Source organism: Brachyhypopomus gauderio, chromosome 7 (genome assembly GCF_052324685.1).
Source record: "Brachyhypopomus gauderio isolate BG-103 chromosome 7, BGAUD_0.2, whole genome shotgun sequence".
NCBI classification, from domain to species: Eukaryota; Metazoa; Chordata; class Actinopteri; order Gymnotiformes; family Hypopomidae; genus Brachyhypopomus; species Brachyhypopomus gauderio.
This window is the reverse complement of record NC_135217.1, coordinates 7,322,796-7,348,530: the sequence shown is the minus strand read 5'-3', so window position 1 is coordinate 7,348,530 and position 25,735 is coordinate 7,322,796. Positions and strand designations below refer to the sequence as shown.

The 25,735-nt window shown below is 45.2% G+C and overlaps 3 protein-coding genes across 6 annotated transcripts in view; all 3 read left to right on the top strand.

Moving 5' to 3' along the window:
* Positions 1–278: 278 nt before the first annotated feature.
* Positions 279–2,358, top strand: gng10 (guanine nucleotide binding protein (G protein), gamma 10). 4 transcript variants are annotated; one of them, XM_077011322.1, is made up of 3 exons: positions 279–517; positions 1,238–1,370; positions 1,579–2,358. In XM_077011322.1, exons 1-2 carry the CDS (start codon positions 437–439, stop codon positions 1,361–1,363), a joined length of 207 nt encoding a protein of 68 aa, XP_076867437.1. In that variant the 5' UTR covers positions 279–436; the 3' UTR covers positions 1,364–1,370; positions 1,579–2,358. The 4 variants fall into 4 exon arrangements, with proteins under 4 accessions (XP_076867437.1, XP_076867438.1, XP_076867436.1 ...); XM_077011323.1 differs by having other exon boundaries at positions 283–517; positions 2,216–2,352; XM_077011321.1 differs by having other exon boundaries at positions 285–517; positions 1,238–1,399.
* Positions 2,359–4,284: 1,926 nt separating this feature from the next.
* rcl1 (RNA terminal phosphate cyclase-like 1) lies at positions 4,285–11,317 on the top strand. Its single transcript, XM_077011312.1, has 9 exons — positions 4,285–4,495; positions 4,815–4,886; positions 4,999–5,174; positions 5,366–5,440; positions 5,660–5,784; positions 5,922–6,047; positions 6,343–6,499; positions 9,060–9,163; positions 10,848–11,317. Exons 1-9 carry the CDS (start codon positions 4,372–4,374, stop codon positions 10,999–11,001), a joined length of 1,113 nt encoding a protein of 370 aa, XP_076867427.1. The 5' UTR covers positions 4,285–4,371; the 3' UTR covers positions 11,002–11,317.
* Positions 11,318–14,046: 2,729 nt separating this feature from the next.
* mcc (MCC regulator of WNT signaling pathway) overlaps positions 14,047–25,735 on the top strand; it is a 64,063-nt gene continuing 52,374 nt past the window's right edge. Inside the window, 3 exon segments of the mRNA XM_077010804.1 lie at positions 14,047–14,377; positions 16,801–17,039; positions 17,173–17,414. Of these exon segments, the coding sequence (XP_076866919.1) occupies positions 14,253–14,377; positions 16,801–17,039; positions 17,173–17,414 (606 nt within the window). The 5' untranslated portion in view covers positions 14,047–14,252.

Here is a 25,735-nt window from a genome sequence, read left to right as displayed (position 1 = left end):
TACAAACAACTGACTCCATATGCTCAATGGCAAAAAATATCAATACTGGTTTCACTGTGTGGATATCGAGTTGTAGGCTTCGAGCCTTGGGGTTTTGGTTTGTTTTTTTGTCAGTTATGTAGCCTGAGCCCGTAAACCTAAAATAATAATAAACGTAAAAACCCCAGTTGTTTGTATTGTGCGCTGCATTGTATAAAGACAAAGCTAAAGTCACGTTGCGACTACTAGACGGTTCAAAAGCTACAGAAAGCCGAGCGGAAGATGGCGAGATAACTCAGAAAACGAGTCCGCAAGACACGCCCACTTTCTGAAACGTCTCGGCGAGTACACGATACAGTGCGCTGACTCGAACCGTTAACCAGGGCTTAGTCGCTCGTTTTCATGCGTTTATCTGAAGTGTAAGCGTACAAGCTTCATTATCGTTACTTTTTGGACAATGTCGTCTAACTCCAACTTGACAAGCATGCGTCGGACAGTCGAGCAGCTTAAACTTGAGGCCAGCATAGAGCGTATTAAAGTAAGTGGTGGAAAGAAACGCCGTCGAGTTTGTAGCATCACCTACATTTCGCACGGTGGGCATGTTTTTTTTACTATATACGGTTTCGAATACTTTTATATTTGTTTCCATCAATAAGGTGGGATATGTAGCTTAATTTGTCGTTTTCCACATTTTTTTTTACTGTTTTGTAGTTGGCGAAATTTTTCCTTGCAAGTCATGGGTATGTTTACCATTGGAAGACCTTTTTACCATTGTAGCCCTATTTCACACAAGGATTACAAACAGCTGGTTAACTTTAACGAACCTAAGAACTAGGACGTTTCAATGGAAGATTATATTTTGATATAGATTAGGTCACAAACTTCATATTCCGTTACTGTTGGAGAGTGAGTGTCCAGCTGTTTAAAACAGTCCTGCGGTAATGTAAAAAAAGTGCTAAGACATTACTGGTTACACATCTCTGATGTTTTGTGAAAACTTTCTTACCTCTTCATATTTCGACCTGAAGTACCCATCACGACTGAGTGAAGACAAAAGGTTATGTATTTACATGTTGATAATTCTTCATAAGTGTTTAACTTACAGCATTAGGACTGCGAATGAAATAAAAGTTTTTTCCATTTTGTATCATATGCCAATGTAAAGTTGTCTTGTAATCACTGTTTGTTTAGTTTATTTAGATTGTGTGTGTGTGTGTGTGTGTGTGTGTGTGTGTGTGTGTGTGTGTGCTTTATGTAGGTGTCCCAGGCTGCAGCAGAACTCCAACAGTACTGCCTTCAGAATGCCACCAAAGATGCCCTCCTGGTCGGCGTGCCAACAGGCAGTAATCCCTTCCGAGAACCTCGGTCCTGCGTGCTCATCTAGGTGCCAGGTATCCAGCTCCTCTGAAAACACACCACGGTCAGTGGTATCAACTTATTCACAACCTCGGTGTGCTCTTGTGTTGTTTTAAAGTTTTGGTAGTAAAAAAAGTAAAACGTTTTATCTTAAAGTAAAATAAAAGGTTTGGTGCTTATTGAGGATTATTTACTGCATTTGAGAATGACTTTATCTGAGGTCTTCCATGCCTTCCCCCCTAGGTTGCATTCTCCTTCCCGCTAGTTTAATTTACTGATGTTGGACTTTCTTAAAGGCCACACAAAGCTGTGTGCAAGGAGTATTTTTATCCCCCAGACTTGGACGGTACATCCGGTCTGCTCTGTGCTGAGCTGTGACTGGAGAGGCGTGTGATTTCCGTGTGCTAGGCAGAGGCCCTGCATCAACAGGAAGTTGGAGATGGGGAAAGAAACGGACTGGGGTCGGGGGTGGGCTCAAGGAATGCCAGGGATGTTTAATGCTAAACGCTAAGGTGTGCTAAAGAAGCAGGATTCACTGTGGTGTTTATTTGAAGATGTGCTGCTCTTTATTGCGAGATTACTGAATTGCCTAATGTTGTATTTAATGATGCAAAAGGCAGATGTGTGTGTGTGTGTGTGTGTGTGTGCCCGAGAACTCAGGAAATGGTGTCAGACTTCTGCTCTTGACCAGAACCCTGCTGTCAGATGGAGTGTGGCTTTGGTGTTATATTTTGTTTTGGAGGAAAGATGTTCAAACTGGTCTCGTTGTGTCTCCTAAGGCTCTGCTCTTGACACTGAATAGTAATGTTTGCATGCTTACAATATAACCAAAAACTAAATGAACAGGAAAATTATGCTTTTGTTTTCCATATCGCTGCAGGGATCATGCTGTTGATGGACCTATGGATATGTATCCTCACCCAAACTGGGACACGCATGCAGCTCAAGCCTGTTTTTATGTTTTGTTTTTGTTTGTTTGTTTTCTGAGAAATTATTATTTATTCGTGAATTTTGATCATTTAGAACTATGTAGCCTTCTCTATTGTCCTTGTGTAACTGTAAATGTCCTTGTGTAACTGAAGTGTAACTGGTTTGCTGATACTCGTCACAGCTTTTGTTGTTTGTTTGGTTTATTTCGTTAAATGCTGGAGATTCTGTCATGTTTCTCATGATTTTGACATCGTTGTTTTCTTCTTTTTTCAGCATTGAAAATTAGTTTTTTTTTTAACTATTGCTAGAAAAATGTGATTTCATTCGTGCCAGACCCCAACATTTTGAGTCCATGAACACGGAATGAACCAACTATTCTTTTCCGAGAATGAGAATTAAAAATAAGAGTGCAGAATGGTAGGCTTACTTTATAGACCAAAGGACAAGCTCTCTAGATGGGGAACAGAAAGAGAAAATATTTCCCGTCATATATAAACTGATGGAATCTGAAATGGACTGTTTTAAGTTTAATTAAACTAAACTATCTCCTCAACATGGGTCTCCTTGAAACAGGAAGCTACACAAAGAGTCACTTGTACCTCTAGTAAATTCGCTGTAGTACAGTCATTGCTGCATCTAGCTTTGAGATGTGGTAGCAGGTATTTGTCTCTGTTTGATGCTCTAGTGGACACTATGTCCTGGGGGACACCCACACCCTCTCCCCAACACAAACACATGGTTATGTTTACCCACACTGGCTCCAAGCTCGTTAACGTTATCGTCCATCGTCTCCCACCCGGAGGCACCCGAGAATCCACATAGTGCCTAAGGTTTCTACTGGGTCATCATTGTGGTGATAAGGTTGCAGATAGGTGAAATGAGAGTCATGGTTCAAGATAAAAACTTAAGGTATACATACCGAGACTTGCAGGGACTACATTCAGGATTTCCTCTGTGAAGAAACCTACGCTACATTAAAGGGAAGAGAAAGGCCACATGCATGAAGATTGAGGAAGCAATAACTATCTCCCATTATATTCACTTCATCTTCTGAGTTATAGTGAACCAGATTCCAGATTAGAGGATTACATATATTACTCAATATATGAGGGCCTCAAAAGAAGCAGCTAAGTGGGCAATGAAGAGTTTTTAATAACCAGTCCTACCTCACAGTCACTGCGGTCAATAATGACAAATCATTTTGTGATTCATAAATGCCGCTGTGTATATGAATAGCTTTATTTGTTTTTTTAATGCCTCGAATTGTGTAGCTGTAGTTCAACACAATGAGCTTTACAGGCAGAGTTCTCATATAATCATCCCCCCGGGGCACTTCCTGGGACACGTTAGTTGAAGTGGAGCTGGTCAATGAGAGGAAACCCGTAGTTTCCTGCTGAGAATCAAGACATGACTCATATGCTGCAGCTGAGAACAAGGAGATAATGGAAATGACAGGAGATTAATCTGACACGGACAGTTTATGCTGAGTGTTTCCTCTGAAAAGACTAGTTAGAAAAATTGAGCAATTTTAAACCACCCACAGTGGAATGGTGGTATTTAAAAATGTTTAGAGCTTTAGAATTTCTGTTAAAGTATATGATAGATATTTATTTCCCACAGCTACATGAACAGAAATAAGTGAGCACCATTTCCTGTGACATTTAGAGTTTGGATTAGTAAACCATACACCGTATACTGATGGATTGGTAAACTGCAGTTAAAGCATTAGACCATCAGCTTTTTTGTCATTAAACAGGAGACTTGCTTTGTCGCTTGTTTTAAACATAATTTACGTAAATCTCAAGTTTTTTTTTCTCATGAAAAACCGTAATCAGCAGAAAACAAAAGCCATTAAACAAATAAGCTGGCCCCTGACGCTAACTGTAACTCATCTGAACGTTTAAGGTTTATCATCGGGGTACGACGCCTGCGTCGACATTTAAAAAAAAAGTAACACGGACGCCATCTAGCGTACGTTTAATGTAACGCACAAATCACGCCACTCGGTGTGTTTTGTCCTCTTTGGCGTGCCGTAGAAGACCCTTGGCTCGCGCTTCGGACGCCGTGTCAGACACGTGGGTGCCATGTTCGTCAGGCAACAACAACATGGCCAGCCTAACGTACGAGGGCTGTAATTTCTTCAGGCAGAGACTAGTGTTGTCAACGTTGAGCGGGAAAAGGATCAAAATACGAAACATACGATCTAGAGACGACAACCCCGGACTTAGAGGTTGGTTAAACACACGAGTACGTCGTATAAATGTGCATAGCGCAAGCTAACCTCGTGTGGCGCAGTCTTGTGTAAGATCTGCGAGGTCCACGTGAAACTGGATCATTCATCTACTCGTGTAGCTTAACACTTGTTTACAGTGTTGCAAATACTTCCGATCTGATCTGATCCGTTTAAAGAAAGTTGAACTTTCATTACCTTTGAGTTAAAATAGCCATGGATGTGGCTACATTTCTTAACACTTACGTCTCCACTAACTCGCGTAGTACGACTGATTTGGCCATGTAGAAAAACGAAATAAGTCTTTTTCTCCTCTCAGATTTTGAAGCAAGTTTCATCAGGCTTCTAGATAAAGTGACCAATGGCACCAGAATTGAAATCAACCAAACAGGTAGAGCAAAACGTCTCAAGTCCTTCTTGTGCACTCTCAGATATTCCCCAAGTCTTCTTTGCCCCAAGTGGTGGAAGGAATGGTGAAATAAGCTTCGCTCTCTTCCATCTAGGAACGGTTCTGTTTTACCAGCCTGGACTCCTGTACGGTGGTGCGGTGGAGCACGAATGTTGTGTTCAGCGCTCAGTGGGCTACTACCTGGAGGCCCTCATCATGTTGGCACCCTTTATGAAGAACTCTCTCAGAGCCGTCCTGAAAGGGGTCACCAACGACCCCACTGACCCCTCGGTGAGTAGCTGCTCTCCTGACCACTTTTGCCGTTTGTGGACGATGCCAAGATGATTATTTGGAGGTCCTGTTAAACCCCTGTGTTTCAGGGTCTTTATTATGTTAAATTATAATTATAATATATTATTATAAAGCTGGTGTTACCCTTTCCCAAGGTGTTTGATTTTGTGTGTGCTTTCGGCGTTCTGCAGGCAGACTTCCTTAAAGCCACTGCTGTTCCTCTGATGAAGAAGTTTGGTATTGATGGAGAAGGTCTGGAAATAAAGGTATTAACAACAGTTGGCTTTTCATTCGATTAAAAACTGTTAACAGACTGTGGTTCACTTCTGCAGCTGCCATTGGATATACTGTTCCAACCGGAGCAGTGCTTTCTCAAGTTTACGTTCTTAACCTTCCTTGAGATGTTTGAGGAAGCACGGGTATGTTAGGAGAACTGGAACTGGAGTTTATGCGCAGCTTCTTGGTGCGTGTTTTTGCGTCTCAAGGTGGTGAGGCGAGGCATGGCGCCAGGAGGTGGCGGTGAGGTCCACTTCTCCTGCCCCGTCCGCCGCACCATCAGACCTGTGCAGCTCACGGACCCTGGCAAGATCAAGAGGATCAGAGGCACGGCGTATCCTTCAAGCGTCTCGTTCTAGGTTCATCGTCGGATTTAGCCGATGCTAAACGCTTGGGGCGTTTTTGTTTTACGCCGATAGTGTTGTGTGCTTATCCACGAGACTACTGTGAATCCTTGACTTCATGCATCAGGTACTCCGTGCGTGTGTCTCCTCAGATGGCCAACAGAATAGTGGATTCGGCCAGAAGTGTCTTAAACAAATTCATTCCAGACATTTACATCTACACGGACCACATGAAAGGCACCAGTTCGGGAAAGTAAGCCCTCGTTTGTTTTTAACGCCAGTAGATGGCGATATTATTTAGGATGACCTATGTCAGTATTACTTCTCGGAATACAAGTGAAGGGTGTTTTTGTTTTTTTTTTTGGTTTTTTAGAAAACATTTAATTTGAGATTTGCATATTGTGGACTTCCAGACTGGCATTGTCTGGTCCAACCAATTAAATTAGTTTTGTTGCTTGTCTGATCAAACTTCATTTGCACGTAAAGCAGTGTGAATTGTTCATATTCAAGTATTGATCATGTTTGTGTTGTGTTTTGTTATTTTAAAGGTCTCCAGGTTTTGGTCTGACGTTGGTGGCAGAGACACTAAATGGGACGTTCCTGAGCGTGGAGCTGGCGTCCACCCCCCAGGGGCAGGGAGCCCCCATGCTTCCCGAAGAGCTGGGCAGGAGCTGTGCCAAGCTGCTCCTGGAGGAGATCTACAGGGTGGGTGCTTCTCCACCTCCCCCCGCTGCTCGCTCCATCTCCTGGGCTCACACACGTACATGAAGTCTCCCACCTTCCACAGGCTTTAGTGTGCATGATTAGAAATGTGGTTGAAGGATGGTATTTCGGTCAGATTGATTGTGATGCAGTCTGTAATGAGCTAGTGGGTAACACACTGAAGTTGTCGTCGTGTTCCCTGTTGTGCAAAAACATACAGAACATGGAATCGTTTAGCGAGTGTAGTGAGATTTTACTGTGCAGTTTCACAGGGACAATCTAGTGTCATCCCTACATGGCTGGTTTGCTTTTTCTGATTTATTAGATGCAGACACTAGAACCATTATTGTGTGTCTCTCCTCTCTCTGTCTACCTCTTTCTCTCTCTGCCTCACCCTGTCTCTGTCTGTCTGTCTGTCTCTCTCTCTCTCTCTCTCTCTCTCTCTCTCTCAGGGCCATGTGAGTTTGGTTAGTGAGGGTGATCTGGTGATTCTTTTTGTTTGTTTATTTCAACTGCACAATATTGTTAAGCAAAGCGATGCTCCCCATTGGCTGATCGGGGAGGCAGAGGGATTGTGGGATGAAGGGCGTTAATATTTGAAGTGGTGGGATCTTTCACATGCTTGGGCCCAACAGCTTTGTGCATGCAGACGCAAGTTTGCGTGTTTGCTTTGTGGTTAATCAGTGCCGTGCGGTCAGTCCTTGTAGTAAACAGCTCCTGGACACAGACGTGTGCTTTCCTGGTAGTGGGAACAGATGGAATAAATGAGCAGAATTAAGTAAGTTCACTTTGTTTTCTCTGCCTTTGAACAGAACATCGGATTGCAGGTGTTTTCCTAGGAAAAGCACTAAGATGCTCCTGTACCTATTGTAGTTTTATATATTGAGCTGACGTTGAGAAGCGCAGAACACCGTCTGAGATTGCTGAGATGTCGCGTGGGCAGTGGTTTTCTGACTTTCCTGGACAGACTTAAGTTTGGACGTTGTCTTCTGAGCATCTGCGGCAGCCGGCGGTAGCCGTTTCCCGAGCAAAACCGACGAGGTTGACTTCCGTCAGTTTCTCTCCCACTGCCGCCACACATCCCCCCAGAGGGAGGTCAGGGCGGCCTAGCACGCCAGCAGAAACGCGTCTCCTGTGGTTTATCTGTGCGCTAGCTGTGTTTCCGCAGGCTGTTTTCTCATGGGTTCTCTTTGCTCTCCAGTCACGCTGAGGTGACGTTTCTGTGCACCGGCGTCAGCTTGTAGCTGCTGTGTTCAGGCTGACTGAGTCCTCCTGCCACGGTGGACCCAAGACGCCATTCCAGAGAGGAGATCTGGGGGAAGGTTCATTGAACTTGTTGTGTTTCTGAAACACCAGCAGGTGACGAGTGTATCCGGACGCATGGTCAAATGTCCACGCGAGGGTACCGTCATGGATTCGGTGTCATCGATCGTTACAATCTCAGTTAATTCACTTAAATTGGGGCTCAAGAACGGATATATCCACACTACACTCTGTGTGAGAACATACGTGTGTGTGTGTGTGTGTGTGTGTGTGTGTGTGTGTGTGTGTGTGTGTGTGTGTGTGTGTGTGAGAGTGAGTGCCTGTATGTACAGCAGGGATGTTGGGGACTTTTCCACCATGCCAGGTGTGTGGCTAGTGTATCATGTTTGGCTTCATCAGTGATGGGCCATGTTCTTACTAGGCTGAACTTCCACAAGAGATGTCCAGTCTAGTTCGAGCTGAGCCTGAGAATAGTTTCAGACGCAGTAAGTACTTGGTGGGGTATATTTACCTTATGGATGTTAAAATAAGAGAAACATCATAGATTTGAAATACATTTCTTCATATGTGTTGTGCAATAATGTCAATTACCGTATTGACTGACATGATGGGCTAATACTGGAATCTCCTGGTTGTGTATTTGGCTTGATAAAAGGTTTAAAAGATCTTGACTGATACTTAGACACCGCAGACTGATACAGCACTGTTCAAATGGTGGCTTTCCTAAGTGCAGCTTATCTTTTACGGATGGCCCGCACTGATGTTTTTTGAGCTTATCCCTTAATAGGAGTCGGTGTGTATAAACAACACGGCCTCAGTTCCTTCATGGGATTATGGGATTTCTGCCTGAGTGGGTGGTGTTGTTATGGACACTAATAGGAAAACACCATTCCAGAAGTAGTTAGCATTCCTCCAGCTACTAGAATTTCACTTGTCAGGACTTGGTCTCTGAGAATGGCTTTTTGTCCCAGGACACATCCCGTAGCCCGTGTGATGACTGACACCAGTGATGCCAGGTTCTGTACTCTGCTCTTCGGCTCGGCTTCAGCACACAGTGACCTTCGTAGCACCTGTGCTGGACTCTGGCCAATCACAAACAGGGCCAATCACAAACAGGGCCAATCACAAACAGGGCCAATCACAAACGCTGCTCTGCTCTATTTTTGTTGTCTTGTCATTCGCTATGTCCCCTCCACACAATATATGCAATAATAATAATGTCCTGATACCCGTTTGGTTGTGTTATTGGTGTAATGCTTTAGTGATTGTGTGGTAAGAATAAACTCTCTTTGTGGTTCAGGGTGGCTGTGTGGACTCAACCAATCAGAGCCTGGCTCTTCTCTACATGACACTAGGCCAGCAGGATGTGTCCAAAACTCTCCTGGGTCCCCTCTCACCTTACACGTGAGTCTGGATCAGTCACGCATCACCTCCCTCATCTTGGCCTTGTGCCCCTTTACCCCCCCCCCCCCCCCCCCCCCCATCCCTCTCTCTGTCTCTCTCTCACACACACACACACACACACACACACACCAAAGTGGGTACAATAGGGAGAAATTCCCCAAAACTCACTCACAGCATCCAGTATAACTGGGCGACAACAACCCTTCTAATCAAAGCTGCAGTAATTATTCCAATGTTAATAATAAACCATGAGTGTGAGTTATTTTGGTTTGTTTACATATCTTTCTGTGTAGTGCAGGGTATTGAGCTTAAGAAGGCTTTGAGCTTATAAATACTTCATGACAGAGATACTCAAATCCTGCGTGGCCGGCTGTTACACACATCTACCCTCCCTGGGCCTGGGAGGAAGATCCTCCATCAGAAACATTTATATTTCAATTAACCACCAGTCATTACAGAATCCACAACTGGACTTGGTTACCAGATCTAGTTTTGCATGAGCGGTGTATATAACAGCATATAGTGCATAAGGGCATGAACATCTCTGTGTCCGTGCCACGTCTCTGGTGAATCACCATGCTCTCCTGAACACCATGGAAAACAGCGCCTCCCACTGCCTGCACTACCGAAGTGCAGCTCGCATGGCACAAATGTGAAGTTATTTTGTGAAAAAATGTTTTTTGTACCTCTGCACATTGTGTCTTGATTCCTAATGGTACTGTGTATATACGCAAAATTGTAAAGGTTTTGTTTTTGCCCTCTGCCTTGTGTGGTTTCCATCATACCAAACCCTGACGTGTGGATTAAACGTGATTATGATAATAGTATATAATAGAAAGCATGTTGTTGATGTTTAAGCTCCCAGTCGCATTTCGCAGGCTTGACCCAGCGCAGGTTTTGTGCTCTGTGATCTTCTTGAAGCCCAGATAGTGAACTGTCCATTTTCAGTTATCATGGTACCGGTGCTGTGTCCTGATCAAGTACAGTACTATGATAACTGAAGATTGGCAGTGCCAAACCCATACCAGGCTGCCAATCGCGTGACTTGGCTTGCGTCTGGCCCGTGTTCTCTCCACAGCGTTGGGTTTATTCTTCTGTGAGCGTTCAGGACGTGCAGAGGCGGCTGTAGTGGACTCTGGCCTTTACTTTCCTCCCGATGCCTTTGATTTCTGCCCTCAAGTTGCTATTTACAGTCCACCAGCTCCACTCCCCACCCTTTAGTATTGGGCATTTTGATTGGCCCCCGTCTCCCTCCCCCGCCCCGTTGTAATGTTGTCCCATGTGGTCCAGGGTTGAGAGATGTCCCTGGCACACGCTGTCCTAGGTCACCGCAGTCACGGTCAGTCCTGACGTAGCTAGCCGTAGCCAGACCAAAGCTATCTCTACCCTTGCTGTCCGCCACTTGACAACTGTAAGGGTGTTTGTCTTCATTCAGGGGCCTAACAGTGTGTGGGTGGGCCTAACAGTGTGTGTGTGTGGGGGGGGTGTTATGTTTTTGTTTCAGTTGGAAAGTGTAATGTCCTCGTATTGAGAGCTCTGAACCGGTGAGAAACGGTCATGTTTACGATTTCTGGTGTTTACAAAGGTTTCGGTGTCTTCAGTCATGCGTTTTCCACATGGAAACTGGCATTAAGCTGCGTTCAAGATCTGTCTAGATTAACCGATGGCATCTTGTGTTCTGCAGGATTGAGTTTCTGCGACACATTCGGGACTTTTTCCAGATCATGTTCAAGATTGAGCCTCAGAAACCAGACGAAGATGAGCAGAAAGGGGGAGAGAAAGTCCTGATGACCTGCGTTGGAGTGGGATTTGCCAACATCAACAAGACGATCAAATAAAGACTGTGTTGAGCTTCACAAGCACCTGCAGTGGGTCACTGAAGCATTTCTCATAATTGTTTAGTTTGCCATAGGTAACTTTTTATATTGGAATATGCAAGAATTTATTCCATGTATTTGTAAATCAGATAAAAGGGGGAAAAATGACCACTGATAATTGTGTGTTTATATGTGTTTACCTGCTCGTGGTAAGGGTGCTTAAATGTTCAAATTCTATTCTTGTACTGGGATCCAGAGCTACACATCCTCTTATCACAAGCTTTTGTTTCTGTTACATATAATCACTTGCCCAGAATAGATTACATCATTTTTATTATTTTTTTTGCAAGACGTTTTTTGCCTCTGTTCCATAAAAACAAACAAACAAAACAAAAACTCTTCCAAATCTATATGTACTACCAAAGCTAGTGTTTAGAAGCGATGGACCCTGCTTTAATGGCCTTGCTCAAGCTACGACTGGATTTGGGAAAGACCCAAAAGGTTTCACTCTTCAAAGCCAATGCTACAACAGGCCGATGACATTTGGTCTCTTGGATGTAAGCAGTTTGAGAAACTGTCAAACTGCCTGCTGGTCTTTGAAGCCACAAGCATTCACAGCTTAGACACAAATATACAGTGAATAACTAATGTGTAGAGATGTCCTTAATGCTGCTCAAACTTCCTACACCTATCAGCAGTATTGGGCCCTAAATGTAATATAGGACAACCCCTCAAACTTCCTCTCTTACAAATCCCTAGTATTACAGTCATGCAATGGCAATACTTTTTGTACATCTTCAATGAAAATAATAACAAGGAGGAAGCATACCTCATGTATCTCTGATCTTCAACTCCATTAATGAGTTTTTGTCAATTAAATGGATAAAATTTTAATTGTGCCAGTAGAACCAAAGTACTCAAAAGTCATTACTTTTGTGTCTGTTGAACGTCCAAGCTGTTAGAAATTGTGACATCATTCTTGAGTGTACTTCCTCTAATCCAATACCTGATCCTCACTAAATTTTCCATTGCATAACGTACTATTTTCTGTATTTTAATGGTGTTTAAACTTTAGTCCGTACCTTCACCAGCTCCATACTGTTTTTCCTTCTTAAATATTATTTTTAAATATCTTAATAGAATTCAATACGTTATAAATTCTCCTACTAGAGTTCTGACACAGAGATCTGCTCATATTAGTCCTGGTCTTCATCGGCTATGCTGGTTACCCAATAGTTCAATATTAAATGTAAAATCCTCTTTCTCACATTCAGTGCTATGCATGGTCTTGCTGTTGCCCATCCCTGAGCAAGTTCTCACAAGTATTTCATGCATTTGCTTATTTTTACTAATGCAACCTGCTCCTTTATTCTTCAGTCTCTTCTTCACCGCGTTATGTTGCCATATTTGTTCTTATCTAGCCAGCTAGCTAGCTCACACAACTAAACACTGAAAAAAACAATTGGTCATGTTAATAACGTTTCTGTAAACCTTATTTTGTTAATGTGGTTAGGTATGCTGTTGTTGTTTGGCCTACTAATTGCAATTCTGCCTTGGAGCAAGAAAAAACATGCTTACAGTTGTTAGCTCACAGACAAAAAATTGCCAACAATGTTTTAGCGCTTGGGTCCCAACCATATAGCCACCGACATTACTCCTTCCACAATCTACTCTCCATCCTTACTTTCTCTTCTTCTTCTCTAACTGCCATCATCTCATCATCTCCCTCTCATGCATATCTCCCCTCATTTGTCACACTGCCCAAAACAGGATCTGCTTGGTTGATTTTTAAATTCTCTTCTGCTTTTCACTTTTCCAACTCTTCGTGTTTTCTTCTCTCATTCTCTTTTTTGTGTTCCTCTAGTCTCGTTGCCTTCTCCCTTTATGTTATAATCCTCAATTACACTGCATCTCTTTGCCATCTCAGACTTCTGGGAAATGTTTGTGGCATGTTAGTCAGCACTGGTGTGCGGTGTGAACTTCTCATGGTGGCCTCTGGGATCTCCATCATATGCGGTTTCTCTTGCTCTCCATGGAGGTGCTGAGATCATGGAGAACCTTGACTGCCCACAGCCACCTCTCTCCATCAGCAGCAGGCTGTAAACCCTCTTCTATGTGGCCCACTCTTCCTTCAAGGCACTGAGCTCCAACAGGTGTGTGGCTGTGGCCTCTTGCTCCGGCCTCGTGTGCAACGAGGAACTTGCTGCTTAGCCTGGAGTTTAGGTTCGTGTGTATTCAGACTGGCACTAAAAAGAATGTAGGTCTTCCATGTAACACACAATACACATCTGTAGACAGACGTAACTAGACATATGAAATCTGTATAATGTGCTTGCCACGTTTACGTGAATTAAACGGGTCTGTACATTCCAAAACACTAATGATAATAATTACATTAGTGTTTAATAAAAACAAGGTCAAACAATAGGGGAACTGTGATTAAGGACATTAAAACAGTGGTTTCTTCAATCTCGTCTGTTCAGTAATGTAACCCGTGTTGGCTAAAATATGTTAGTGAACACAGATGCTGTTAAAACGCCTTAAGATTCTCCAGTATCACCTTTATCTTCAGTGTTGGTATTAAAGCCAAACAGTCCAAAAACAGACGCTCCTGATTAGCCTCTAAGGTTTTCACTTTTGAATACATCATACTTGGGATTTTATTCATTAATAGTTTCAGAAACTTTGTTCACCTTCAAGAACGGTGATATTTCATCATTATGAAAACGTTTGCGCTAAACGAGTTTAAGTGGTTTTCGCAGTTTTAGTGGTTTTCATCAACATTAGTGTAACCAGTATTTCATGTCACCGTTTCGATATAATAATTGGCGGCAATAATAGCTGTTTTTCTGTAGTTTCTCTCTCTCTCTCTCTCTCTCTCTCTCTCTCTCTATACGAGTGTTTTAATTGTACAGTTTGTGTGTGTGTGTGTATACGACAGTGTTTTAATTGTACAGTTTGCTAAAATGAATCGTCTCAGTTGGTTCAATATTTCCCCCATATTCACCCTAGTCTAAAAAGTTGTGTGAAAAGCCTTGAAAAAAAACCCACCATGTGGAACTTGCGTACAGACCAAGCGTGGTGTATAAGGACCATCCCACATCCACCAACTCTTACTTCAAGCTTCACACTTCCCCGTTCGTGAATGCAAGCGAGCTGTTTTTATTGATGAATGCCCAAATCCCGTGTTGGGTCTCAGACTGAGCCGTGGTTCTGGGTCTGGTCCACCGGGACATGCCGGAGCGGCTCTGGGTGTAGACGGGGCGCGGATCATGGCGGCCGCGCTGGACGCGAGTGTGAGCAGCGGCAGCAGCGACACGTCCAGCACCGGCGAGGAAGAGCGGATGAGGCGGCTGTTTCAGACCTGCGACGGAGACGGAGATGGCTACATTAACAGGTAAGGGTGTGTTAACAGGTAGGAGTGTTAAACACACACACACAACTCCAGGGACAGTATCGCTCAATGGCAACAAAATCACCGACACGGTTCGGCGTCCGCACGCGACCCGCAACATCCCGCTCGCGCAAGTGGAGACCGAGAGTCAACAAGCCTCACCAGCGATGTGCTTTGAGTTTTTTTGCCTTTGGAGAACGTTAATTCCACTAGTTATTTACTGGTCTTCGCAGTCCTTTCCTGTAAAATAACCTTATGTACCAAAGTTTATAAATAAATGGGCTTATATGAGCGCTTTCCTGTAGTCTTACAGGAGTAAAATAAACCCGTAACTTCAGAGGTAACTGCAGTGCCAATAACTTGCTAGCGGCTAGCAGTAAACGTCACCACTTACGGGTTTAAACCTGCCCTTAAAGCTCAATTAAATAAAGATATACTTAATACGATACCTTACACTATGTAGTCGAATTACAGTTAGACTGCCACGGAAATCGTGTTTGGCTTAATTTGTGTATTTTGAAGAGTGAGCTGTCATTTCTAACACGAGTCAAACATGCTTCGCTGCTTCACGTCCACTGTGGGATAAATCATTAAATAGCATCACAGCACAGTTAATTATACATTTATAATATGTTTATCAACATAAAATAATGAATCTTCTGAAACTTTATTACACGTTTATCAATCCTAAAACATGTTGGTGAGCAACGTGTGTAAAAATAGAAACACAAGGGTTTGAACGACCCACAAGCGCGTTTCCTACGAGACCCTGGTACTTCCACAGAGAACATTAGTCAAGCAGCATTTTATAAGCTTGCACAAAACGATGTTAACTATACTTAAGTAATCCATCACCTCTGATCTTTAGAGCTTATGTGAATTTTAGCGGACGGGTGATCTTTCCAGAAATGAAAGTTTTCAGTTTGAGTCATTAAATGGTATTAAGATCTGGAGGACCGTTTCTGTTGCCCTAGACCACCTGCCCTCTCTCCGTGTTACTGCTCACATCAGCCGCTTTCTTTAATATATGTTTCTTTGTTGGCCTTTTGTGCAAAAGTAGGCTACATCAAAACTCTTACTCCATCCATCAGTTCAGCAATATGAAACAAGTCTCTGTTGTGTATTAGCACAAGTAATGCACAACAGGGACAACAACTGGACAGCTAGTGGAAGGTGAGCGGTGAAATACCTGCTTTTTCATATCCTGCTTTCATATCAACACCTGGACTCTGACAGACGCCACACTGCACAGCAGAGAAAAAGATAGGGTGTGCTGCTATTGCCTGCACCTAGAATGATATACTTAAGGTTACAGTTGCGATGCAAGGTGCTTGCTTTGTGCATTAATGGCGTATGGGAAAGATCACTAAGCTTTTGGAGCTAAGACAGTAATTCACATCTATTTCATGACAGTAAGGCCGTCCTCCCTCTCATACCGTGGTGTGTCTTCTCAGTGCTCTGAGTAATGCCATGGTAGAAGGTCATGAATATCCTCTTCAGAACGACCTTTCTCAAGCATCTTAAAACGTGAAAGTTTTGTTGGGCCCGGCTGATGGTGGCAACAGTACTGGTTATTGAAGATGTACAGGCCCAGATGTCTGAAGATGTCTGTCCACTCTGTCCTGTACTGTTCTGTCAGTGCAGACTGGAGTATAGTTCACTTCAGTCCTTCTGAAATCCAGAATAATTTTGGGCAGTTTTGATGGTGAATAGATAGAGTAGTGCATCTGTGTAATCTTTAACCATATCTTAGTGATGGCTAGTTGCTGGGGGTTTGTGATTAGTCCTTCGATAGCCAGTAATATAATTATCATGAGTTTATTATAGGCAGTTCTTCTAGAAAAACTGATACGTACCTTTTCATGCTTTGTTTGATGTTTAACAGCAGGTTTGCTGTTAGGCTTTGCGTTAATCTTTCTACTATTTCGGGAGTGTTCTGAAGTGCCTGGGTTGGGTTCTGCTCTGATCTGATCCAACTCTCCCCTTAAACTCTAGAAACTGCTACTTTTTCTGTGCCATCCCAAACACCCCAAAGAGCAGAGCAGTGTGTGTGTTAACCTGTCAAACCAAGGATCGGTGTTAAACGCAGTTTCGCACTGAAATTAACTTGTCTTAATTGTAGGCAAATATTTGGCTCTTGCTAACAAGCAGGTGTGAGAGTGACCTACCAGACAGAAGCCAAACACAGACTTACAAAGATCCACGTTGGTTTGACACATCAGGCTCATGAATATACATTCGACAAAGGAAAACATTGTCGAAACTTGACAGGAATGGTCAAACCAGAACCAAAACACGATTTCCCATCTATAGAACACAACCTCCCTTTAAAGCTCTTCCTCCCTCTCTTCTTCCTCTCACTCCACATCCCTCCCTCCTTCTTGCCACGCTCCCTTCTCCACCCCCCTCTACCTCCACCCCCCAAGGAACGACCTGCTGATGGTGTGCAGGCAGTTGAACATGGAGGACTCTGTGCCGGAGATCATGCGGCAGCTGGGAGCCCATGAGACGGGCAGGATCTCCTTCGAGGAGTTCACACAGCGCCGCATGCAGCTGCTCTCGGAGATACGCAGGGAGGAGGGCCAGCTCTCCCTCAGCCAATCGGACGCCAGGAGGCTGAGAGAGAGCATTGCATCCTGGCCATACAGCAGTGAAAACAGTCTGGGTATGTGGAGGTATATATATAGGTGTATGTATAGGTGTATGTGTGTGTGTGTGTGTGTGTGTGTGTGTGTGTGTGTGTGTGTGTGTGCATGCGTTTATGTGCATGTGTTTATGTTCCTCATGTGCTCTCTCAGGAGCCAAAGAGAGATGGAATCATGACTCTGGGGTCAGAGACCTGCAGAACACAGACCTGCAGAACACAGACCTGCCTTCTTCCCTACACCCTCAGCAGCAACAGTCCTCAATACTACTGCAGAAGTTTCTAGAACAGCCCAGCAGTGTCCTGGAGCTTCCGGAAGACCTCCACAGATTCCTGGCTCCTCCATCGGGTCAGAGCGCCCCGACGGACGGAGGCTACCCGGACCTGGTCAACACCGTGAGTAGTCGGGTGCAACTGAGAGGTTATGCACTTCTGGGAAGTCTGTCTAAAGCTTGATTATGTTTAGAAGAAATGGGGTTTTATACCTTGATGGTATTTATACCTTTACCGGTTGAAATGATCCATATGACTTAAAAGTATTTAAAGTTAGGTGTCCTTGCTTATTGTATGCCAGCAAGTGACTTGGGCCTTATAATATGTGTTCCGCTAGGCACTGGATATTGTCTTGGAGGTGTAGTGTGTATGTATGGGCAGCAGGGGGCATAGTATCTCAACAGCATTGTGTATTGTCTTGTATACAGTATTATGTCATGATTTTAATAGAAACTTTTCAACTGATGTACAACACATCACGTGGTTTAGGTGTTCTTACCATTGGACAATTGTGCCGTAATCGGTTTAGGCAGGAGGATCAGGTACTGCACGAAATTGTGAATCACTATTATATCACTATTGTATCTGTGACATAGACCATTACTTGGGAAGGTAAACTGGGTGCTGTGTCAGAGAGCTGGCTCTTTGGTCCCATGGTCAGAGCATTTATAGCCTGTAAGACCTGGCTTCAAGAACAGGTGTGTGGGCTACTCTCAGGCTTTTCTCCAGTATCATATTTGTTTGTGTATTTGGTTAAATAAAATGTGCTCTGAAGAGCTGGGTATGAAAACCTAACACTGATATTTGTATGGGAGCAGGAAAGAGAGAAAGATTCCATGGATGTATCACTAATCCATTCTTACTGTGATTCACTTTCATGGGTTTGTGGGAGCCGTTAGGGAACCGTGTGTGTGTGAGAGTGTGTGTGTGTGTGTGTGTGTGTGTGTGTGTGTGTTTGTCAGGTAAATCTTTAGTCAGTTCTGTTGTGGAGGCTGCATGTTGGATCAGGGGGTGTCTGGTTCCAGCATCAGTGGGTTTACTATTAGCATGTTGTGAATCTCGGGGGTTTTGCTGGGGTTGAAGGCTCCCCACTGCTTGAACGTGAGGCCAGTTTTACTGCGAATGGCATCTTCTGCCAAAACTGCTTTGGGCCACTTTCTATCATGTTGGTTTGTTTGAAGCATGTCTGCATTTCATCCAGCGCGCGGTGCAGACACTCGGTGGATACACATTTATGCAACCGCACGCGCGTGCGTGTGGTGTGCGGTACCGTAAAATTGGATATGCATCTCTTTTTTTTTTTGCACATCAAAGCTAGAAAATACTGCATCTCAGTCTGTAGCGTTATAAGGGGACGAATGCTATGAATTTCAAATGACATAAATTTCAAAAGATATGAATTTCAAACAATATGAATTTCAAACAGGGTGCATTGGAGAGAGAGAGCGGGAGGTCTTTGCCAGGAGAACCTCTGCTCTGCTACTGCTACGGTTTTAACACGCCCTCTCGGTTCACTATGGCGGGAAAACCGTTTTATTGCACTTTGTGGGAATGGCATTTCTCACCCATTAAAACACATCAGAGGCAAGGGGTTTGGTTTTCCCCCACCCTGCTAATGACTGTCCTCCAGAACACTCCGTCTGGAAGAAAAGTACACACCCTGCACGAGACGCATTTGAGACAATGGGTGGGAAAGAGACTCCGGCTAATAGGGAAGATGTGAGATCTGTGTGAGATCAGGAGTCTCAAGGTTTAAAAGAACACTGGCTCATTAGCTATCCAACATGTGCTTGAACACTCTATCATGAGATCTCATTTCACAAAGAGACCTCTCGATACGGACACGTCGCCCTTATCATAACTTATCCAGAGAGCCTTGCTTTTTGATGTCTGTCTCACCCACTGTCTGTGGGGTTTTTGCTCAAGGACCAATCAGACAGGAGTGCTGACACACAGTAAAATCCCATCAATGCCACACTGTGCACTGCCACTACATCTAATGCACAACACAGGCAGTTGGGCCCAATCTCGTTATCGGCCTCGTTAGGCTAAGAGGCCCGACTGCTTTCGCGTGAATCACTTCCAGAGAGGCGGAAGCCGGCTGGCACGCTGACGGTGCTGAACGCTGTGAACCTCTCCCCAAGGCACCATCCATCCCTGTCTCAGCTCTACTGAGTAGACGTAAACACCAACCGCTGTTGGGTTAAGTGGGCGAGACGGAGACTGATGTACCATTTTACCACGCTGGGACGTGCGAGTGTGTGAGTGTGAGCCGTGGCTAGGCTGCTCCGGCCTTCGCTCACTCCGCTGCACCTGGCCTCCTGCTCACTGCCTCGCTGCACGGCTTCGCGTTTCACTTCAAGAAAATGTGCTGTGGTTTGCAACTTGAGATTTTCGCATGTTGTGAAAATGCTCGTTGGGGAGCGAGGGTGATTAAAATTCAGACAGCCACCAGGAAAATGATTGGAAGGATTGATGTAGATCCAGTATATCCTCTTTTTCTCATGGAGTTTATACACACACACACACACACACACACACACACACACACACACACACACACACATACACACACACACACACACACACACACACACACTTTCTCTCTTGCTATTTGTAATTATGCACTTGGCGGCTTTTGTAGAGGCTGAAATGCTCTACAATTGTCATTGTTGCTGTTCCTCTGACAAGTTGTTACAAGACTGCTGTCTCATCTTGTCTCATCTTGTCTCATCTTGTCTCATCGTGTCATTGTTTCTAATGCGATTCAAAGCACAGTTGACAGGATAGGATAGATGTGACATTACTCTCCCCTCCCTCCTCTGTCTCCACTGACAGCCCCCCTGCCGTGTGAGTGTGTGTGTGTGTGTGTGTGTGTGTGTGTGTGTGTGTGTGTGTGTGTGTGTGTGTGTGTGTGTGTGTGTGAGATTGTGCTAGATTTCTCCTCCGTCCAAACAGGACTACTGCAGACAGCTCTGCCCACAGAGCCTGATTCTCTGCTCCAGGTGGCACAGACTCAGTTCCCTAACTCCATTTCCCAGAATTCCTCACAATACACTGTGTAGACATAATTGGGGAGGGGGGGTCTAACTCTCCTTATTAAGACCCCCACAACAAGGTAAAAACAATAATTCAGCAGGTGTAACACACATACCCACACATCCATCAACTGGTCTCCTTCTTGCCTGTATGCTTATTCTAAATATTACAATTACATTTCCCTGGAAAACGTTGACCCCCCCAGTTGTGAAGTATACTATAAAACTGAAAAGGAAAATGGATTCTCATTTCTTAGGAGTTGCTAGTTTAGTGCATGTAGGAAGCAGACAGATTTTACTTAGCTGCTATCAGCAAATCAAATCTCAACAAAGCTTGTGTTAGTCAAGGAAGGGTTTATGTTTGAATTCATGTTCACCAATCCAGATTAGAACAAAAATCCAGATTAAAACAACCAACTGGTGCTGGTGTGTTGATTTTGTGGGTGTTGACTCGGGTCTGTTCTTGATATAGACACAATGGTGCCATCAGCGTTTTTCCACTGTTTTTATTCTCAATGGCACTGATAACTGCTTTGGTATGACAGCACTGTACACTGTAAAAACAAACTGGCCAAATTTTCCAATTACACCTCAAGAGTTATTTAATACAGATGCACCAATCGATGGGCTGCTGAGCGAAATCGGCCAGTTTTCAGCATGATCGGCCATAACTGCCGCCCATGACTGGTGTGATCGATTCTGTGCTGGTGCACACAGGCACAGTGTCTGCATTAGGCCTGCATGTTGACATAAAGGTGCTTTAATGCCTTTTAACGCCTAATGTTTACTATTTTTATAGTATTCCTAATCCATGGTGCACTTGTATTCATTTGTATTCATATATATAAATGAGATATTCTATCTGAATAACAGAGATAGTTTGTATTAAAGGTTAATCTGGGGGTCACTTATGTCCCATGAATATGAATTTAGAATTTAAGTGGCTTTTCTTTTTTTAAGTGGCTTTTCTTTTCCCTCCCCAGTGGAATACAAATTTGTGTAAATCAGGTTCAGAGGCCTAAGGTCAATGCAGAGGCTCAGACGACCTCCAAACTGCTGACAAGACTGTAAAACCAGATTGTGAAAATAATTGTGCATAGCAGTAATGGTTCTCTGAGCTGGCGTAGTGTGTTCGCTGACTTGGAGAGTTGTTGATGAGCTAGTTACAGGCCTGAGAAGGTTTGACTACAGTGTGTAGGTCATGTACTCACAGGCGTGCACCCAAAGACATGTGTGCGCACACACACACACACACACACACACACACACACACACACACACACACACACACACACACGCACGCCAGACACTGCAGGAGTGTGCGTTCGGAGCCGGAGGTGAGGATGACTCCTCTATCCTGAGGGGCAGCTCAAGGGAGCCCAGCCTGACAGGCACAAGGATGTTACTTCTGACCACATCTCTGGCATCGAGGAGACATGCAGACTCCTGTCCCAGACATGTTTTTCTGAGTGTGCGTGCGTGCGTGCGTGCGTGCGTGCGTGAGTGCGTGCGTGCGTGCGTGCGTGCGTGCGTGTGTGTGTGTGTGTGTGTGTGTGTGATTGATTCTGTGTTGAGTGATTTACAGCAGCAGTGTCCTTGCTTGGCTAGTACACAAACCCCTGAGGCAAGTTCTCAAATGCCAGCAAACCATAAAAACCCCCAAATGAACATGGAAGTATGTGTTTCCTAAGAGGAAGACCTCCAGCGTGCGGTGTCCAGACCTCCTGCGTGACCTGACCTTTGGCAGGTCTTTCCCATGTGGTGTTCACACCTCCTCCAGTGATTCCCCCCATAGAGTTAATAGGTTGAATTTTTGAGCTGAATGTCCCCACAAGGGTGGCAGTGTTCGCCCAGAAATTCTGTCCCCTGGGCCTTTTGCAAGTTTTCTGATCTTGCCCCCAGGGGGGTGTTTGTCAGAGCAGTTCTTCTGTCCTCCTGTCCGCCTGTCCTACCTGGCTGGAGTTCAGACGCTACACAGATACGTCTCCCCATCTCAGGACTGACAGCCGTGTACGTACACGTTCGCTGGATATGAATCACCCTCCTCAGACGCGTGTCTCCGGCTCGGCCAGACGAGACCGGGACTGCTCGCACTTGCGTGAGCATGTGAAAGAGTTTTCCGTTTTCAGGTCTCCCTGTCTCACTCCCTCCCTCTGTCTCCCTCTCTTCTTCTTTTTCTCAATCTCTCCATCTCACTCTTTCTCTATCACTCTCTCTGTGCCTCTGTCTCTCTCTCCCTATTCCTCTGTCACTCTGTTAGTCTCCCTAAAGCCTTTCTCTTCCGCCTCTACCAAACGCGAGTGCCAGGCCCTGGGTTTTATCTCTGGAGAACTAGTAACGTGTTTTAATCACTGGTGCTCTGGAGAGCTTTAACACTAGCAGCACTGTGAGGACTGTACAGTGTACTGTATGTAGCTGCAGGGAGACACAGTGTGTTCTCTGTCACCTTCTGCGTGAACTAAGAGTGTAAAGAAAAACTGTAAACATGTCAACTGTGTTTGGCTGTTTCTCCCCTTGGTCTCCTCTGGGAGTCTCTTATATGCTTTATCATGTTTCGAATGAGGACGTGCACGTTTTGTGCTGTTTAAGGCAGACTTGTACTACTTAAGATCACTGTTATTACACAAGAATGTGCTACTTTTCTGTGCACGAGGATCAGGAAACACACTGTGTGGTATATAATTACAACTATGTAGAATCAACATTTGATGTATTTTTTGTCACATTGAACCAGATCCTGTGCTCAAAGAACAGCAGATTTAACCTGAGAGTGTGTGCCATTGCAGTTCAGTTTGGCTCTTGTGCAGTGTGTGTGTGTGTGTGTGTGTGTGCGTGTGTGTGTGTGTGTGTGTGAGTGTGTGTGTGTGTGTGTGTGTGTGTGTGAGTGTGTGTGTGTGTGTGTGTGTGTGTCGTAACAGACCCGTTGGTTCTTGTGCTGTGTGTGTGTGTGTGTGTGTGTGTGTGTGTGTGTGTGTGTGTGTGTGTGTGTGTGTGTGTGCGTGTCGTAACAGACCTGTTGGTTCTTGTGCTGTGTGTGTGTGTGTGTGTGTGTGTGTGTGTGTGTCGTAATGGCCTTGTTGGCTCTTGTGCAGTGTGTGTTAATTTTTTGCATGTGTCTTATTTTTCTCAGCAGCAGTGCATGGTGGTTTCTGTCATGGCTGTCATGGCTGTATGCGGAAGGTTTAATATTAGTGTCACACTAGTGTATTTGAATATGGAGGTTCTGCAGTGGTTGTGTTGTCCTTTTAATACATAAACAAGTTCAAACAGTTTCAAAGTTTTCCCTCCCTCATTTTCTCTGTCCTCCTGTCTCTCTTTTCCTCTTCTCCCCCTGCCCCTTGTCTGTGTGTCTCAAAAAGTATTTGCAATAGTTTTGTAAGGCTGTGCTAGATGTCTGTGTAGGGCTGGCTGCTGTCACTAGAGGGCGCTGTTGAGCTGCTCTATAAGCCAGTTCTTCACCTGTCTGACAGTTCTGAACACTAAGTTAAATTTGCTGTTTGTTCCCCTTTGTAATTGCGACTGTACCGGCCTTTTTAAGAACCCTGTATTCCGGCTGTGATGTTTATGTAAAGCAGTGATGTATGTGTTTAGCGTATTTGGGATGAAAGTTATTGATATGCACTCCTGTAGCTTGAGTGCTTTGCTAATAGCCTCAGACACAATGGTTAATGAAGAGTGTTGTTACTGAATGAAGTACGGCCATAATGAAGCCTGCCGTACGCTCACGTTGCCAGCAGCACTTCATAATCCACTTAACGGCCCTGCGAGCACCAGGAGGTGGAGAATGGGGACTGGTTGTAATGGTGCCGGATTGATTGAAGGAAAACAGTGGAGCCGGGAGAGGACGGCAGGCAGAGCTGCGTGGCGGGACACGCCGTCCGTGACGGACACCACGCTGCCCTGGTGGACCTCGGGACACGGGACCGTCCACCAGACTGAGAGAGAGCAATTCTGAGAGGGAGGAAGGGTGTGTGTGTGTGTGTGTGTGTGTGGGGGGGGGGGGGGGGGGGTGTGAGTGTGTTTGAGTGTGTGTGTGTGTGGTGTGTGTGTGTGTGTGTGTGTGTGTGTGTGGAGGGGGGGGGTGAGTGTGTTTTAGAGTGTGTGTGTGTGTGGTGTGTGTGTGTGTGTGTGTGTGTGTGTGTGTGTGTGTGTGTGTGTGTGGGAGGGGGGGGGTGGGTGTGTTTTAGAGTGTGTGTGTGTGTGTGTGTGTGTGTGTGCAGAGCTCTGAGGCTGCAGGAGGAGGGAGGACCCAACAGCTAAATGTGTGGCTTGACAGAAAGAGACAGAGAAAAAAGAGTCGCAGAGTGTAAGAAAATGAGAAATAGATAGATAGATAGAGAGAGAGAGAGGGAGGGAGGGAGAGAGATTTAGAAGAGAAGGATAGAGAGAGGGAGGGAGGACGGACTGTGGCAGCAAGCAGTGAATGAATCCCTTTGCTCACAAACACACAGACACACACACACACACACACACACACACTCACTCACTTGCTCAGATGCCCCTCCCACAGCAGTGGGGCCCCTGGGAGGTCCTCCCTCTCTCTTTCCTTCTCTCCCTCCCTCCGTCTCTCTCTCTCCCTCCCTCCCTCCCTCTCCCTCACTTTCACTCTCTCCTTCTCCTGCTCCGAGTGTGTGTTATGAGCAGCGGTGAGCTGTAGCCCGGAGTCCTCGGCAGGCTCTAGGAGAAGCTGCACGCCTGCGTGTGTCTGCGCTCCTCGTTCTGGGAATACCTCCACAATTCTCCGAGGCGGCGGGGATGAGTTGGGAGCGGTGGCACGCGCGGCTCCTGGACGCCGGAGGGAGTTGAGGGGGAGAACCTGCGTGCGGGAATATTCCCCTCCACGGCTCAGTCGGAGCGTCGGAGGTAGAAGAGACTCGGGACTCGGGCAGTACAGACACCATGAACTCTGGAGTAGCGGTCGGTGAGCGGCCTGTGGACAGTGAGGTGAGCTGCAAATGGTGTAGGAGAGGAGGACCACACACTTGTGTTGAAGAGGAGCTCTCTCTCTCTCTCTCTCTCTCTCTCTCTCTCTCTCTCTCTCTTCTCTCTCTGTCTAGAGCGTGACTCTTTGCTCAGCGGTGCTCTGTAATGTGAGTGTGCAGAATGCCTTAGTCATCAGAAGTCACGCTGCAGTTGTGTTAGGGTTGCGTGACTTGGGACGATCTCCAGGGCGCATCTCACAGCTGCTCCTCACCCTCTCCAGCTGGGTTTGCTCATCTCTCTCTCTCTCTCTCTCTCTCTCTCTCTCTCTCTCTCTCTCTCTCTCTCTCTCTCTCTCTCTCTCTCTCTCTCTCTCTCTCTGCCCGTCTTGTCAGTGAAACTTTGTGGTGTTCAGGTGTATCACTCATTCTCACTTCAGCATGCAGATGCGTCTCTTGTGTGGCGGTCCAGGCGGGGAGTTGCGGG

Bases quoted from the DNA above. Each gene is read 5' to 3' on its own strand.
- gng10 (XM_077011322.1), top strand. From the start codon at position 437: ATGTCGTCTAACTCCAACTTGACAAGCATGCGTCGGACAGTCGAGCAG. The intron at 518-1,237 runs GTAAGTGGTGGA...TGCTTTATGTAG, and splicing joins CCAGCATAGAGCGTATTAAA to GTGTCCCAGGCTGCAGCAGA.
- rcl1 (XM_077011312.1), top strand. From the start codon at position 4,372: ATGGCCAGCCTAACGTACGAGGGCTGTAATTTCTTCAGGCAGAGACTA. The intron at 4,887-4,998 runs GTAGAGCAAAAC...TCTTCCATCTAG, and splicing joins AATTGAAATCAACCAAACAG to GAACGGTTCTGTTTTACCAG. The intron at 9,164-10,847 runs GTGAGTCTGGAT...TGTGTTCTGCAG, and splicing joins GGTCCCCTCTCACCTTACAC to GATTGAGTTTCTGCGACACA.